Source organism: Grampus griseus, assembly GCF_964374135.1.
Source record: "Grampus griseus genome assembly, chromosome: 3".
NCBI lineage: Eukaryota > Metazoa > Chordata > Mammalia > Artiodactyla > Delphinidae > Grampus > Grampus griseus.
The window spans coordinates 56,227,918-56,245,751 of NC_139019.1; the positions used below are offsets into that span (position 1 = coordinate 56,227,918).

The window sequence follows — 17,834 nt, forward strand, 5'->3', positions numbered from 1 at the left end:
CTGTGTTCTCCGCACTGTCCTTCTTTCCTTGGCCACGTCCCCTTCAATCACAGACCTTTGCAGATGCTGTCTGCTCTGCCTGAAATGCTCTTGCCTTTGTTTTCTCCATGGCTGGGTCTTTCCATCCTTCAGTTCTCAAATTAAACGTCACTCCCTGACCACTCTAATTAAAGTAGATATTCACTATTATTGTCTATCTAGAGTAGAGGTGTGTGCATAGACATATGGGAGTGAACACAAAGTATGAAAATCTTTGTATCACATGCTAACACCCATCAGATAGCATCCACCATGGAGGAACATTAAATAGTGAGGCAGACACGTGACCTTGCCAGTTGACTTCAGCCCTCTGTCAACAGCCACTCCAGTGCTGTAACAAAGAGCATATGAATGAAGGGGCCACAGTGGCAGAGATGCAGGCTACACATGAGCACAACAGCATGAATTGCATTGACCAAGGCTGATCTATCGCTGAATATCCAACATACCAGCAATGAAGACTGATGCTGAGCTTGCAATATGGCACCGTTGCTCAAGAAGACCAATTGGTCACTTGGTGAGAAGTTGACTATACCGAGTCCCTTTTGACTTGAAGAGCCAGTAGTTCTTTGCCTCAGGAATAGATGCACAGTACTTCAGATGTAGGTTTGCCCTTTCTGCTGGTAGGACCTCAGCCAGCACTGCTTTGCAAGGGGTAGGGTTATGGAGTGTTTGTTCTATCGGCACAGAATCCTATATAATATCACATCAAACCATAGAATTCACATTACAGTAAATGAGGTGAGAGGTGGGCCTATGACCACAGGATCTATTGGTCATATCACATACACACCACCCAGAAGTGGTTAGCTCCCTAGAGCTCTTCTTGGAGGAGATACCCCACAAGGATGGGGTGTCATCCTCCAGTGCATTCATTGAATCAAAGACTTTTATATGGTCCTATGTCCTCAACAGGAAGAATGCCTGGGTCCAGGGGTAAAGGGTGGAAGCAGGAGTGGCCCTACTTCCCTTCACTCATGTGACATGCTGGGAGACTTAGTATTTCTCGTCCCTGTGACACTGAGCTCTGCAGGGTTAGCAATTCTTCTCCTCAAAGAGGGTACACTTCCACCTGGGGCATAGCAAGAGAACCACTGAATGATAAGCCATGTCTGTCGCCGGGGCACTTTTTATTCCTTGTTTCCAGGGACCAGCAGATAAGGAAAGGAGTCACCATCTTGGCAGAGGTAAACCACCTGATCAGCAGGAGAGAGTAAGGCTGTTGTTACACAAGGGGTCAGGGAAGAATGCGTACGGAACCCACCTAGGGTTAATTTGGCATTTCCTTCCCCACCTGTGACTGTAAATGAACAGGTACAGCAACTCCATTCTGAGAAGGACATCTGTCTTAGTCTGTTTGGGCACAGACTGAGTGGCTTACACAACAAACGTTGATTTCTCACAGTTCTGGAGGTTGGGAAGTCCAAGACGAGGTGCCGGCAGCTCCTGTGTCTGGTGAGGACCCTCCTCCTAGTTTGCAGATGGCCACCTTCTTGCTGTGTCCTTACGTTGTAGAGAGAGAAGACTCTGATCTTAGCACGATCCCATCATGGGGGTCCCATCCTCATGAATTTATCTAAACCTAACTATTTCCCAAGAGTCCTACCTCCAAATACCATCTCACTAGGGGTTAAGGCTTAAGGGGCACAGGGGGTGGGAAGGACAAAGCCATTCGGTCCAGGGCAACATGATGACCAAGGCTCAGACCCTTTGGAGATGAGGGTCTGGGTCAAGCCACCTGGAAAGCCACTGAGCCTGGCAGAGAGGGATCTAGACAGGTAATGGGGGAAGGAGAAAATGAACATCAGCGTGTCTCCTAGACTAATGGCAGCGATGGGGCTGAAGTTTACCCACTACTCTCCCTTTTCTTAGTTCTCCCTCAGGGAGAGAGGCCCACTGGAATCCTGGAGAAGATGTTCTGTGAGTGTATGTGAAGAAGTGGATTGGAGTGATGCAAGAGGTGGGCTGCGGCAGACGCAGAGATGAGTGACCCGGTCTCTCTTCAGAGACGGCCTTGTGCTAAGCTGTGGGCAATGCAGTCAGCAGACGCCTCCAGCCAGCAGCTCCCTGAGCCCCTCAGGGTCTGTCCCTGCTGCAGGGTCACACCTTCCTGAGGTCACGCTCTTCCTGGACAGCTCACATCTGGAGACTGAGCAAGGCGGGTGCGCAAAGGCCTGGACGCCTCTGCCCAGTGTGGCACAGCTCCGACGGGCAGACCTTGCCCCGGGGCTGCCCACCATGTTGGGTGAGGCTTGGTCAGGCATGCATTACAGTCTGGATTCTCTTTGCTCAATCTTCTCTCCTCTCCCTTCTTTTCACTGGTACTGATCCCTATAAACATCTTACACCCAAATCTGTCTCAGCATCTACTTCCAGAGAACCCAACCTGCTACAGGCTATATGCTTGGAGGGCAAAGGAGGAACTTGCTAACTAAGTAATTTGGAGCAAGTCATTTCACTCTCCTGACCCTCCAGTTCCTCATCAGTAAAATGGAGATAATAACCTTTGCTTCTCAGGGTTGCATGAGGCTTAAATGAGATTGAGTGTATAAGTCACCTGGCACAGTGCTTGGCAAGTAACAGCATATAACGTTTAAAAGGGAGGTTTCCTGAGAAATGGACAGCTTCCCATGCTGACACAGCTTTGTGAGTGCTCTGGTGAAGGGAGACAGCTGAGTGTTCAGTTTTCTGGCCAATTCACTGATGGTAATAATAATGGCTAAGTCTTACAAGGCATACACTGTGAGCGAGGCACAGGAGTGTCTTCGTATATTAACTCACAAAACCATCTGGTGAGAAGGTGCTGTTCTGGGTCCCATTTTACAGATGAGGAGACTGAGGCACAGAGAGATGTTCACAAATTCATCTCAGGTCCCAAAGACTGGAAGTGAGAGAGCTGGGCTTTGAATCCAGGAACCTGGCACCAGAATTTGTGCTCTTGCCCACGAGAACATACACTGTACAAAGAACTCGACGCAGAATAAAGTAATCCTGCCTCTAGCCTCCCACTTCTCCATGACACCCTTCCAGAACTAATTTTTCTGAATAGGAGAGAAGAGGATGAGGAAGATGTCACCTGCCTGCTGCTGAGCTGAAGTTTATTAATCCTTTTGAAGCCTTAAGGGAGGGAGACATCACCCGTGTCTCCCTGGGGCCAAGACGCCCACCTGTAGGAACTGCTCTGGCAGATCATCTGACGGCAGGAGTAAGACATTGACAGTGGCAGCTTCCTTGCAAAATTTCAGGTATTCACAAATAATTAACTCAGTTTTTTCAACACGTCTTTATTTGCTTAAATTAACAAAATATAGGTTACATGCTATGTTCAGGTAAACTGCTTTTTCACTGAAGCAGAAAGCAATATTCACAACTTGGGTTGCTACACACTTTGAGTTTTATTTTTAAATAGCAAGCCAGAATTCTGTACAAAATCAACATCTGGTGTAATGTTGTCCAAATATGTGAAGGATTTTAAATGTTAGCTCTGTTACATTTTGTTCCAGCAAAGCAGACAAAGATCGTAATTCAAAACACGATGTTAATATTTTATTAAATGCCCTCAGGGCTTAATAAATACAGTATGCACATTGGGTTGTCTCATGTAACTACTCACATACAAATATACCAGTTACCCTTCTGGGGTCATGGAAAGTCAGCCTCAGTCTCATGGCCAGTGGGGAGTCAAATTTTTAAAAAGAGAGAATGAGTTGAAAGGCAACAACAGGGGGTAATCATAGGCCGGAATAAGAAGGATAAAAGAAAAATATGCCAGTTGGCTGGGTCAGTTGGTTGGTTCAAAGACAGTGGTCAAAAGCCTGGAAAGCATTTGGTAGTGACCTATTTTCAGAGTGTCACAATGTGATGGATTTCATGCTATCCTGGTCCTGGGATTGCTGATGACCTTGGATGGTTTCCTCCCTTAATTCTCTTGAGGATGGCCTCATGGCTTCTCTTTCAGACTTGCATCCTGGTTAATTAGCTCTAGGCAAGGTTGGCCAACCCTTCCCTTAGCTCTGCACTTAATGCATAGGGTGCCTTTTTTTTTTTTTTTTTTTTGCGGTACGCGGGCCTCTCACTGTTGTGGCCTCTCCCGTTGCGGAGCACAGGCTCCGGACGCGCAGGCTCAGCGGCCATGGCTCACGGGCCCAGCCGCTCCGCGGCATGTGGGATCTTCCCGGACCGGGGCACGAACCCGTGTCCCCTGCATCGGCAGGCGGACTCTCAACCACTGCGCCACCAGGGAAGCCCCTAAACTGGAACACTTTTAAGAGTTAAGGTGACACTCTTAGTAACTACCTGGGGACAACAGGTATAAGCCCGGGTTGTCCCAGGCCAACCAGGATGTTGGTCACATACAAAACCAAGGTTTTAGCCTTGGTTCTCAGAAGGTCAGTGCATATGAACCAGTGGGTTATATCTAATTAAGTCTCTCGTATCCAGAGTCAAGAATGAAAAACAGGCTTTAGAATACATTCCATAACAATTTTTTATGACTTTTCCTAGACCCTTTTCTCTTCCTCCAAATGAAATTTTACTTGGAAGCCTAACACATAAAACAGATGGAATTTGAGCCGCTCTGAGTGAAGTGGGGATATGGGTTGAGAATTTTCCCTCCCCTGGCAGCTCTAGAAGGGCCTAAGAGGGACCTCTTGCTTCTCAGCACACAATGTGGAAACCAGCATTCTAGACCATACTCTTTCCATCTCAACATTAACTTGTTCCTCAAACACTCCCACGTGATTCGTTTTGGGTGGAAAAGTCTACAGCTTGCTATTCTAGTTTTTCTAGTTCCTATTCCAGCTCCGCACACCCAGAACAAACTGGAAATCTGCAGCCTTTGTAGCAGGTCCTCAACACCTTGCTGCTGAAAGAATGAATATGTAACAGGACCCCAGGAGGAGGCCTCACAGAACACTCTGCCAGCCTCTGAGTGATGTCATCAGAGGCACTGATGAGCTGTATTAAAAATAATGGATGGAAGGCAAATTGCCCCTATGAAGATCTGGATGGATTCTTGGCCCAGAGTTGTGCTGGTAACCGCAGAAAACCACACTCTTCCCTTCACCATCCCCTTTGCAGGTGCTCTGACCTTGGGGCATAGATGGCAGTAGCCAACACAAGCAGCTTTGGCACGTTGTAGTGGTGGTGAGGCTGGGCGAAGGAGGCTTAAGCAAGGCAGCGGGAGGAACACATCAGGGATTGACAAAGCGCACGTGTGACTGACAAGAACTAGATGAGGCTGACGGGGAAGCACCTTGGCCAAGAGAAAAAGCCAGCATTCCACAGGCAGAGATGGGCCAGGTCGTCTAAAGAAATGTACTGGTAACTTTGGGAGGAGAAGAAGCAAATAATAAACAGTACCTAGCTCTACAAATACGAGTTGAAACTACCAAGGGACAGTTTTTACATAAACACAGACACAGTACCAGAGGGTCACTGCTTATGGTCAGTCACACATATGTGACATCCTGTCAGCACTGCTTTATTCGTCAGACGCCGGTGCCTAAGGGAAGCCTACCTGTGGGGCTCGACCCACCCTTGACAGTCACTGCCACTCACTGGACTCACGATTCACACATCTAGGAAGAAATAGTCACTATAGGCTGGCTATGTATTTTTAAACATTAAGTGACCATAAGCAACACAGGCATCATTTCTAGTACAAAAAGTGTGTGTTTATACAGTGTGTGTGTGTGTGTGTGTGTGTGTGTGTGTGTGTTTCCTCTCGTGAGGCTCTTACAGAACAGGTAAAAAGGCCTAAGTCAGCAGTATGATTTCAAGGTTTCCTGCTTTCTATCTTAATGAGTCTAAAGCCAGAAGCTGAAATATTTATGGAGTGCCTGGGAGGGGGTCTTGGGAGCCACTATTTCAGCCTAGTCAATCTTTCTCAACCCTGGCTGCACAGAAGAGTCATCTGGGGCAACTTGGAAAATAACCAGTGCTAGAGCTCCACCCTAGACCAATTAAATCAGGACCTCAGGGCGTCAGGCCCCAGCGTTGGTATGTTTTAAAAGGCTCCCTGAGATGATTCTAATGTTCAGGTAGCATTGAGAATACAGCCCAGAAAATCCTTTACTAGTGATTAGCCTATGGTTATTCTAATACTCTAAATAAGTTAGAGCTTAAATTTCAGGGAGAGTTCCTCCCCCCCACCCAGCTCCAGCACTGAGGAGGAATCCACTGCTCATGGGGTGACAACTCTTCCTGCAGCTGCTTTACGGGGCACGAAGCCTCGAGCAAGGTCTCCAGGAGGGAGCTCTGCTCAGGACACGGGGTTAGCCTGCAGACGCTGAGCACTGGCGGGCTATCTGAAAATATGCTCCAAATGCCACATCTGATGAAGGTTAGCAGAAGCCAAATGAGGCAGACCCAGGCAGGAATCTAAGTATTGCTGTTTTTTTTCCTTAGTCAAAATTATTCTTATTCTCTTGAAATGTTATCTTATATCTGCAGCAACTACTTGAGAACGTCCTCTTCAATAACTCACCCTCCTGTGTCATTTCTGGCGTTTTTTGATTATTTAATATAGCAAATTTTAAACTATATACAACTACTCATATTTTCATCTATCTGGAAAAATATTATACCTTTTACACATTCAACTAAAGAGTCATTAATAAGGTAACATGTCAAGCACCATATTTTTGCAACTAGAAAGAAATTTACCGTATTAGTCAATGGAAGATATAATTTCTAAAAGCACCTCGGCATCAGCTTACAGTTAGATGTCTAGAAGAATATGTACAGTTTATTACACTGGAGATCCACGAAATAACACTGAAGAAGACCTTGCATGTGTGTTAAAAATCAAGGGCCCAATGAATGACCTGAGAAGCATTTACGTGAGTGAGGACATCCCTGCTCACTTAGTCTGAGCCATTTGTAAAGATTCGTGCCCTTCTCCGCCTCCAGCAAACGAGAGCTCATGCGGAAAGCTGTACTTGCACAGCCTAGTGCTCATTCTCCAAGTGTAATTTTTAAACCGTCCACTTAGATCCCTAAAAGCACTGCTTGGTTTTCCATTTTCCTCTCCAGTAATTCTTTTAAACTCTCATCTCTGTGCTTGAAGTACAAGTAATCAGAAAAGGAGGGGCCCCGCCGAGCGCTCTGCAGGGCCCGGAGGAGGCCGGGACACTCGTCTCTGCGGGCAAACTCTCTCTCCCGGACGCCCTCGGGCCCGGGGCTGGCCCGGCTCTTCGGCTGGAGGTCCCCTTGCGGCGCGTCCTCCCCCGCCTGCGCCTCCGCCCTGGGGCCCGGGTCGGCCTTGGCGGACAGGTCCTGCGGCGCGCAGAGCGGGGGGCTGCGGGGCCCGAGGCCCGGGCTGTCCCGCCCCGCCTCGCAGCAGTTGTCGTCGTCGTCCTCCTCGTGGCAGGAGCTGCCCCTGGCGCTCTCCACATCCGGCTGGAAGGCTGGCCCCTTGGCCCGACGCCTCTGGGACAGGTCGAAGGGTTCCTCCTGCTGCAGGCTCCTCAGGCCCCCCGCCGTCTGCGCCCCGGCAACTCTCCCCCTTCCAAAACCTGCCGGAGCAAAGGCACGTTCAGGCCCCGGGAAACGTTCAGGTCGCTGGGCGGAACCCAGGGCCGGTTAGTGTAGCTTGCTTTTGCATTTGAAAAGCAGAGAAATCCCCAGGAAGGCTGTAGAGAGATGGGCCCTGTCACAGATGGAGTCTACATCGGTATGACTCCTTCCAGGGGAATTTGGCAACATGCAAGAAAAGCTTTAAAAATAAGCACACCTTTGACTCAGCAGTTACACTGCTGAGAATTTAAACTATGAGAACAGTCTGGCAGGTGCACAAGATGTATATGTAAGGATGCTCATCACCACGCTTCTAATAGTGAGACTGTGAAAACAATTATCAATTTAACGATAAAGGTTTGTTTAAATAAATAATAGTACCTCCATACAATGAAGGTATGACGTGTGTAGAAGGTACTTCTATGTGTAGAAGATGCAGAGACCTATTACTGATCATAAAAGGTATTCTCTATATCCTTTAAGTAAAAGAAATATATATTTATCATATATATTATTTATCATATATATTAATAGTGTAGATTCTATTTTATATATCAAAAACTATCTGGAAGGACATATGCCAAAATCTCAAAAATGATTAACTATGAGGTGATTTTTACATTTTCCTTTTCACTTCAAATATATTTCTTTTTATTTTAACAGTGAGCACACATTTTACCATAAGAAAAAAAATAAAACAATAATAGAGATATTTTCAACTTGAAAAAAACCCCAGATATTCCATTTGGGACCAAGGGGGCCACCCCATAACTGGGCCCCCTGAGCACAGACAGAGTAGGTAGGGAGGGTGCAGGAAGGTCCTCTGAGGAGCTCAAAAGCCCTTGTGTCCCACCACAAGGGTCCTTGCTGTTGGGCACAGTGATGTAAGAGGGTCTCATTTTTAGTTTCAGTTTGAAGGCCCTTGTAGGGATGGACTTTTCAGCAGCCAACAGGCATGTGGTAGCGCTCCACCTGATTTGATCTTGGAGGTGTCTGCCCGTGGTAAGCCAGCAGCCAGGCCCTGAGGACCAGGCGGGGAGGACTGAAGAGAGGGATGGGAGGGAGGGGGCTGGGGTGCGGCCAGACCCTGCTGCACAGGGGGAAGCAGGCTTCTGGGGCGGGGATGCACAAAGGAAGCCGAGGTCCAATGCTGCCTGCTTTATGGTGTGGTCAGGCGATGAAGCTGTCTGTAGCTTTAATCTTGTCAGGGGCACAGGGAGGATCTTTTTAATCTGGGTCTTGATTTTGGAGCCATTTCAAAACCTAGAGTGAAGAAATGCTAACACCTTTTGTAGTTGAAAACATTAAAATTGTTGAAAGTCTGTTAAAAACTTTCAAAGCAACTCTCTGATATATGGTGATGCTCTTGATTTGTCCAGAAGAATGACAGTCTTTAGTTGCCTGTTAGGATATGAGTATCTGTATGGGGTACGTCCTGGTGACCAAGTCAGGCTTTCAGACGGAGGACTGTCTCCTCATCACCTCCTATGTCTCTAGCCCTGGTGACTGAGCATACTTCACCTATTCTGGAAGAATCCAGGCCTAGCTTGGGAAGTAGCTCAGGCAAGCAGAGATGCAAAGAATGATTCAGAAAAAGAACATTCTCAGGGAAATAAAGTGCTTTTGTTTTTTAACCAGAATTTTTTTCAGGGCTTTTGTACAAACTCCAGGCCTTGTTTTATGATGATCACAGTTTCCTCTCAACCAGGAGTCACCGTAAACTCAGTGGGTGTTTGAGAAATCTGAAAGCTACCATCATTTTGTTTCACGCTGGGTGTGCACACGTGCATCCTATTCATGAATACGGGTGCCTAGTTGACCACCTCTTTTGTAAAGGGGTAGGAGAAGCAGCAAACGTGAACAAACCCCCCCCCCATGTTTCTACTCAGTGCAGTAAGCACTGGCTTGAGCCAGAAATTCTTGAGTTAGAATCTCAGTTCTGCCTTCAGACTTGCTGTTTGACCTTGAGCAGTTTATGTAACACCTCTTGGCCTTGGTCTCCATTTACATAAAATGAGAATTACGCAGTCTACTTTGTGGAATATTGGGGACGAGCAATAAAATCTAAGTGCGTCACCCTGTGCTTGGATCATATGTGAATCAGAACATATCGGCCAGTTAGCATGATATTGTAAGTTACGTATATGTGTGTCTTCTCTCCCCACACACAGGCCTCCCAGAGGGCGAATGAAGGTGGTCTCATTCCCCTCGTATCTGCCATGGCATACAGCACACTGCATTGGACAGAAAGCATTTACTGCCCATTTATTGAAGGACAACCTACTGAACCCAGTACGTGCGGAACATAAACTCCTCACTGCTAAGGAAGGGACCAAGAAGATGAAGGAGGCAGAAACTTTCATCAGTTCAGTTAGGGCTCAGCTAGGGAGACTCACTACTCTGCCTATGGGCCAATCAGCCCTACCAAGCAGGAAAACTGTCCTCGCGAGTTTCTGGTTGTGAACAGATAGACGAGACCTAGCCTGCTACAGACACACTTTTGCTGACAGCAGAACTAGCAGACCTGCCCCTTAACGGCAGTGCGATAAAGAGGATACAATAAGGCTTTAGAGTCAGAAAGGTCTGTGTTCAAATTCTCGGTCTGCTACTTTTCAGTTGAGCAAGTTAATGTTTCAAAGCCTCATAACAGAAGTTCCTCCACCCTGGAGTTACTATAAAGATTCACAGAGACCAAGCACCTGCTGCAGGGTCTGGAACAAAGAACTAATAGTGGTACCGAGTGGCATCATTATGATATTCTAATCTACCTCCTAAAATTCACTTTTACTTACTACCTTCAGATACCAGCTTTACGTGTGTTACAGCAACACTGACAACCTGCTCCCGCTACTCTGCTGTGGTCTTGAGAATTATGCTCCCTTTTATGACGGTAAGAATAACCCCCCAAAGTAAAGCTCCCTAAAGACAAGTTCAGCTCCCATTTGTTCCTCACTGGCCTGGAAGGGTGATTACCTTGAGAGTGGAGGCCCCGCTCCATGACCCCATGCTTCACTTTCATGTGGCGTGTCAGGTTCCCCTTCAGGGTGAACTTGCTGGGGCAGTAGAGGCACTTGAAGGGTTTGCTGTCAGAGTGCAGGTGCATGTGGCCCATTAGGTTGTGCATCCGGTTGAATTCCTTCCCACACAGCTGTGAAGACAGTGATGAAGAGGACACAGGTTACTCAAAGGCGGGGACCCTGCCCAGGCGACCACACCCAGGCCTGTGTGAGGACGGATGCGTCGCTACTTTGTCTGGATCTTGGCATTTTTAAGTTGCTTCCAAAGAAACTGTCCCCATGGAAGTCAAGGAGGGGCTGGATCGAGCCCAGGCTCAGCGGTAGCACAGGTAGGGTTGGATTCACGAGATTTTACTCCTGTTGTATTGGGATTTTTAAACTCAAGGTAAAAATTGCAAAGCTATTAAAGCTTCTTTTGAATGCAACCTTTTGGAAAGGAGAAAAGCTGCTCTGAAAGCAATTGCTCAAAGTGTGCTTCGCTTGAATGATGAGGATACGATGACTTGTTTAATATTTATGGAGTGTTTACAATATGGAAGGCACTGTCCCAAGTCTGCCATGGAATATCTCATTTAACCCACATCAGTCCTATGAGATGGGTGCTGTTCTCATCCCTATTTTACAGATGGACAAACTGAGGGATTAAGAGTAAAGACTGGCCAAGGCTCACAGCTGGAGCTGGGATAATAAACTCAGGTCCTCGGACACCAGAGGCCACACCGTCAATCACCACATCATACTGTGTCCCCCCAGTATAACTCTTCTGTTAGATTATATCAGGCAATGCTTTTCTAATTTTTAAATTTGCTAACTTTGGGGATGGATTTCAGAGTTAAAAGGAAGGAGTGTGTCTTTTCTCTGGGTAGAGATCTGAAGTACTGAAAATATCATCCTAGGTATACAAAAAGCAAACATATTTTATTCACTTTTTAAAAATTTCTATTTCCATCAAATTGCAAATACATGATGGACCACAGCAGTTCTCCAGCTCCTTTGGGAAGAACAGAACTGCCTTTTCAAAGGCAATGTGTGCAGATGCAGATGGTGTAAGACAGAAGCAGTTGCTCTGGGGTGCTTTCCTTGCTTTTCTTGTCCCCAAGCTTCAGCACAGCAGGGTGTGGAAGCTCCAGCCCTTCCTTGACTGTGATGTGAGGAATGCAAAGAAGGATTCTGTGTCTGTGCTGGGACCAGAGCATTAAGGGAGGAACATTCTCCTTCCCTTTTCCCTTCCCACCCTCAGAGGCTCATGTCGTGAGGGTAGTGATATGAGGCAAGAGGTGCCCAGAGAGAGGATGCGGGGTACGGCATCCTCCGAAGCTGACACCCGTCTTCCTTTCTCACCGAGAGATGTTTTCAGGGCCATTGTGGAGGTTCTGGGGTGAACTTTTATTAATGAAGACAGTGTTTTCTTCAGGTGGCTATGGAGGTGAGAGCTGAGCTGGCCTTGGAAGAATGGGTACACCTAACAACTGTGACCTTGGGAGATTAGCCTAAAGGAATGCGGGGCAGGAAGAGGAAGCCATCCTGGGATTACAGATTTGTCACAGATAATCCATGCATGAATAATAAACGGCTGGTTCTGTGTTTTTAAATGATTCCTATTTGGGGGTGTTACGTATTTTCCCTTTTTACTTCCTTACTAGCGAGAATGAACTCAGCATACTGGTGTACCCCACACTCAGTATTCAGAGCACCCCTCACCACATTCATTTGGAAAAGGTGACCCAAGAGGGGAAAAGCTGAGAGAGTGGGTCTAATTTAGGGGAAAGTATGGATACCGGCTTTCTCTTTATTCTCAACCGGGACAATTTATAAAGCTGTATCAGCCTGTGGCTGTTTTGCCCATGTGTGAGAGTTCTGGTAGAGTTCTCTTTATTAGCTTAGTTTATCCAGTTCTCCATCCTGGCTAAGAAAAAAAAAAAAAATTGAACCTAGAGCTTCTACATTAGGTATTTCCAGTCATGGGTCATTCTAGAACAGATATATCTCATTTGGTTCATGGGACAGTTCTGATTGTTTGGGGCAATGCTGCTGCTGGACTTGCTGAGCTGAACTGTCCTTCAGACCGCAGCATCTCTGAAGGCTCTGCCTGCCTTTTGGTTATAATCCCTGCCTAGCACCAGGCTTGACCCATGATAGTTCCTTAGTAAGCCTCTGTTGAGTGAGTGAAGGGGTGAGGCACATCGTAGCAGAAGATCTGAAAACAGCAAAAGCCATGGGTAGTTAAGCACAAGACATGTAGGTGGAGGGGAGATAGAGATTGGAAGGCCACTGCAGTAGCCCAAGCCTGGATGGGTCTCATGGTCCTATAGGCCAGACGGAGAGAACTGAAGGAAGAAATGGGTTCCTCTTTCCTTCAATGACTTCCATGGAGGGTGATACTCCACTTTTAGTTATCATCTGTGGTTGCTGAGGTATTAGAAGCTGGATTGGTCTGAATGGGTTTTATAAAGGAGATGAAATTTTAGCCTAACCTTGAAGAATATGTGGAGTGCCTTTTGATTTTGTTTTGACACAAGAATAAAGTCTCCTCATTAAATATGTTCAGACACTTCAATCAACCTTAAACTACAGGCACAGTAACTATTACTATTGTGGTAATGATCCACTGCTTGTTGCTGCTGCAACTGCTGTAACTCTGGGGTTGGAGCAGATCCTGTAATTCACCTGCCTGAGGTCGCAGCTCCCTTCCCCCGTCACCCTGCCTCCACCCAACACACGTGTGCACACGTGAAGAGGGCTACTGCTGGGTATTTTCCAGATTCTTCTGCAGCCTCAGAAAAGCAACCTTTTATGATCATCATAGCTGAGTGTGTGTTTTCTACTCTAATGCTTTTCTGGATCAATTCATTCAGTACTGAACTTCCTGGGACATTTTAGTGGTATATGGGGACATTAGGATGTTTTATCATTTTAATAAATGATATTGTCTCCTGAAATCAAGGCCTACAGCCTCAGGGAAGAAGATGCACTGTGGAACGTGGCTGGTCAGCTATATTATCTGATGTGTGATTGGTAAAGAAGACTAATTTTGTTGCTGTGGATAAAATTTAATTTTTATATACCAGAGTTACCCTTCATGGTTTATGATAGCCTACTGATAGCCAATGGAGAGCTTTCCCAGGGCTAAGCAATAATGTGTCAACTCTGAAAGATGTTTAGGGCACTAAAAGGTGTCCCAGGTAGTATTCAGAAACATAAGAACTATCTTCCTCTTCTCTGAGGCCAACCCCAGTATCAAGCACAGGGCTACACACGTAGTAACACTTAATGAATATCTAAGTATATGGTTAGGAAATAAACAACCAAGTCAGGAAAAATATCACGTCCTTATGCAAAAATTCCACAAAGCAGCCATGGCCAACTCTCTTGCGTGCCCCCTTTAAAGCTATACACATTAGTTTGCAAACCAAAATCCTCAGTGGCAGGAGGACAGAAACAATTAACTCAGGACCTGAAGTACTTGGACACCACTCACATCTCAGCGGTTGGGACCCTTAGCTTCTTCCTCTCAGCCTCTGACGCTTCCACAAAGCCCTTCGGTCCTTATCCAGAACACCTGGCCTCTTCATCCTTCTCAGAGGATTGTCCTCACATAACTATACACAAATGAATGGATATATTTTGTGTCTGTGAAATTTGGAGAGGTCTCTCAGTCACCACGAGTGAAGAGGGGCCACAGAAGGAGGACTGGGGCAATTAAAGACGGCACCCTCAGGTGGGGTTTGAGTGTGAGTGAGCTCTAAGCAGAATCCTTGTAGGAGAGGAGAGGAGTAGACAGGAAGGAAGAAAAGTTGGGAGGGAGCATCAAAACTCTAGTTTCTTCTCCTGGGAAAAGCAGTCATCTACAAGGCCCGCTTTCATCATGAGACATGAGGCTAAGAGCTTGCCCAAGTCAAGACTTGCTGAATCACCTGCTGCCAAAGTCTGTGGAGATGAAAGGCACAGTATTGGTACAGGAAGCTGCTGCAGTGATAAGGAGTCAGATGTCATCTTGCAGGTGGTCATCTCAACCAGTCCAGCCCTTTTGAACTCTCAGTTGCTCTAATGAGCAGTATTAGTGTGCTTCTGACATTAAATATCAGTTTTTCCACCAATACCCACTTTTATACCTACTTTTAAAGAGAGAGGTGGAAATCTGTTGCTTACTTCCCTGGTGGCACAGTGGTTAAGAATATGCCTGCCAATGCAGGGGACACGGGATGGACCACTGGTCCGGGAAGATCCCACATGCCGCGGAGCAACTCAGCCCATGTGCCACAACTACTGAGCCTGTACTCTAGAGCCCGCAAGCCACAACTACTGAGCCCGCAAGCCACAACTACTGAGCCCATGCGCCACAACTACTGAAGCCCCTGCGCCTAGAGCCTGTGCTCCACAACAAGAGAAGCCACCACAATGAGAAGCCCCCGCACACCACAACGAAGAGTAGCCCCTGCTCACCACAACTAAAGAAAGCCTACACACAGCAACAAAGACCCAATGCAGCCCAAAATAAATAAATAAATATATAGAGAGAGACGGACCTCAAGATGTAATAGGAAATGGGAACAAATGTTTTGAACTGTCCTTTTAAAATGGGTTGCATGGATCACTGGGCTTTGAGATGGCAGAACAGAGAGGCAGTGGTGAAACCCCAGAGGGATACAGAACTTGCTCCACTTTCTCTTCTGTAAAATGTCGATGATAATCTTAGTTTCCCATGAAGGCTTTTTTCAAAAAAAATAAATTTATTTATTTTTGGCTGCATTGGGTCTTCGTTGCTGCCCACGGGCTTCCTCTAGTTTCAGTGAGAGGGGGCTACTCTTCATTGCGGTGCGCGGGCTTCTCACTGCAGTGGCTTCTCTTGTTGTGGAGCACGGGCTCTAGGCATGCGGGCTTCAGTAGTTGTGGCTCGTGGGCTCTAGAGCGCATGCTCAGTAGTTGTGGCACATGGGCTTAGTTGCACTGAGGCATGTGGGATCTTCCTGGACCAGGGCTCGAACCCATGTCCCCTGCATTGGCAGACGGATTCTTAACGACTGAGCCACCAGGGAAGCCCCTCCTATGAAGGTTTTTGATTCAGGTAAAGAGATTGGCAAATAGTAAGAGCTCAATAAATATTAGCTCTTAGACTATCATTATCATGTACATTCTACATTCTAGAAATGGTAAGTTCTTTGTGGATAAGGGTACTGTCTTTTTAAACCAAATTATGTGGAAGGAATATTGAGGAAGGATCTCAATATTAAGGTATTGAGTAAATACCTGCCAGGTTACTTGAGGCATAAGAGAAATGTAAGCAGGTGTGGCTGAGGCAGCCCTGGGAATGTGGATGGAAAGAGAAGATTCATCCTAGATTGCAGGCTTTGGGGAGCCTATTATCTGGCTCTCTGATCCTCCGTCAGCCCTTTAAACAGCTGGCAGAGGCCCTGTCCCCTTATCTTTATAGAAGCTCCTAATTCTGGCCTCCTGACGCCCCTTCCCTCCCGGGTCCAGGCAACTTCCTGTGAGTCCCAGAGACAGCGCTGACAGCCAGAGTCACAGAGAAGTCGCTGTGCACAGAGGCAGAGTGATGGCAGTGGGCAACCACTGGGCTGGGGCCAGAGGCCCACAAAGCCAAAAAGAGGCACACTACTGAGACTGCGATGCACCAGGAAGCCTGTGTTTCCCTATTCTGAGAGGAAAGGTCAAAGAGCTGCAGCCTGCAGCCTCGGAGAATGGCCTCCGCTAAACTGCCCTTCCCTTACATCCTTCTCTCTCTCTCTCTCTTTTAATAAGAAGGGTGTTCCTTTCCTCAAAGGGAGAGAGAGGGAGGGAGGGAGAGAGAGACTGTAAACTGTCCAAAAGGACCGTGAGAAAACAGGAAGCTTTGAAAAGTACAAGAGAAAGCAAGATGAAATCTATTTGCAGGCGGGCCCCTGGGGACATGCGGGGCATTGTTAAGCAGGCAGTTCATACAGCTATATCCTTCCTTCTGCTGAGGAGGGCTTTGCTGCCAAAAGGCTGCTATCTGGTCACTGCCTTAACCCCCTCGATGCCAGCCTGAGAACCCTGATCCCAAGCACTGGGCCCCTGCAAGTCCCCACTGGGTTTCTCCCCGATGGAGCATCCAAGAGCTGGAGGGGGAGATGGAGCCAGTTTGGCGGAGGCGGCAGGGACCCTTTTCAGGGAGACCTCATCCTTTTCCATGTGTTCTTGCCTCAGCCTTCAGCCCTCTGCTTTGGGCCAGGCTGCAGATGACCTGGTGATTCATAACATCGGCAGCTCCCGGCTTCACCCATCTCAAAGGAGAATTTGTCCCGGAAATTCTGGATGACTGCTTTTCCTGGACAGGTTTCCCAAAGACAGCAGCTGGTTCTTTGCTATTATGGAGTGTGGCTGCTACGAGGAGAGCATCCAAGTCAACCCCTGCGTGCTTGCGCAGAATCTGGGAAGCGTATTTCTGAAACGTGGCTTAAGTCTACAGGCGCAGGTCTCTGGAGAAACTCCAGCTGGCTCCAAGAAGCAAGGAGTCCAGAAGTCGAGCCAATAGCAAAAGAACCCAGAAGGGCAGTAATTTTTTTATAAGAAGAAAAAAAAACCAGAAACCTTTCCTCCTCGAATTTTCCATCCTATTGTTAATGCCTAATCCCGCAGTAAACGAATGTTTCTGTTTGCTGTGGACAGCTGTTTCCACTGAGCCAGGGCCGGAGAGAACCAGTTCATGTGGCCACAGCGGGAGGGATTTATGTTAGGAAGAATTTTTAGTGGTGAGAATCCCAGGAAATTAGAATCTGTTACTTAAAGAGTCTCCCTTTTTTTTTTGGCAAGTTTTGGGGTACAGGAGATGGAGCCAACTCTTGGAATATGGCTGGAGCAAGGTCTGCCTCTTTTTTCCAGCCGTGTCAGTCCCATACATGGAATAACCCTTCCCCGTTACCGCAACAGAGCTCGGGTGTAGTTGTCTGGGCCTGTTCTCCAGCATCACCGTGTAGCCAGCCATCCACTCTTCTCTGAGGGCTGTGAACTGCATGGTGATGGGCAAATGGCCCTCTGTTCCTCTCCCAACTCTCAGACCCCAGCAACCCCTACCCAGGGCCAGATTTCCAAGAATACAGCACAACGTGAGTAAGAAGCAAAGTCCCCAGGACACCATCTGGAGATGGCCTATCCCACAGTGGGATCTGGAGCTAGTTTATAAATACACAGGGCCCCATTACATAATCTGCAAATTCAGACATGCTCTGAAATTCCTTTGAAATGAAGAAGGGTGATGGTATGAAGAGGACACCAAGCAGG

General features: G+C 47.1%; 1 protein-coding gene across 1 annotated transcript in view; it reads right to left on the reverse strand.

The window, feature by feature from the left end:
* Window positions 1-5,118: 5,118 nt before the first annotated feature.
* Window positions 5,119-17,834, reverse strand: part of ZNF366 (zinc finger protein 366) — a 64,517-nt gene continuing 51,801 nt past the window's right edge. The window contains exons 4-5 of the mRNA XM_082652430.1: window positions 10,531-10,705; window positions 5,119-7,556 (exon numbers count right to left, since the gene is read on the reverse strand). Coding sequence (XP_082508556.1) covers window positions 7,030-7,556; window positions 10,531-10,705 — 702 coding nt within the window. The 3' untranslated portion in view covers window positions 5,119-7,029. The remainder of the gene's footprint in view (window positions 7,557-10,530; window positions 10,706-17,834) is intronic.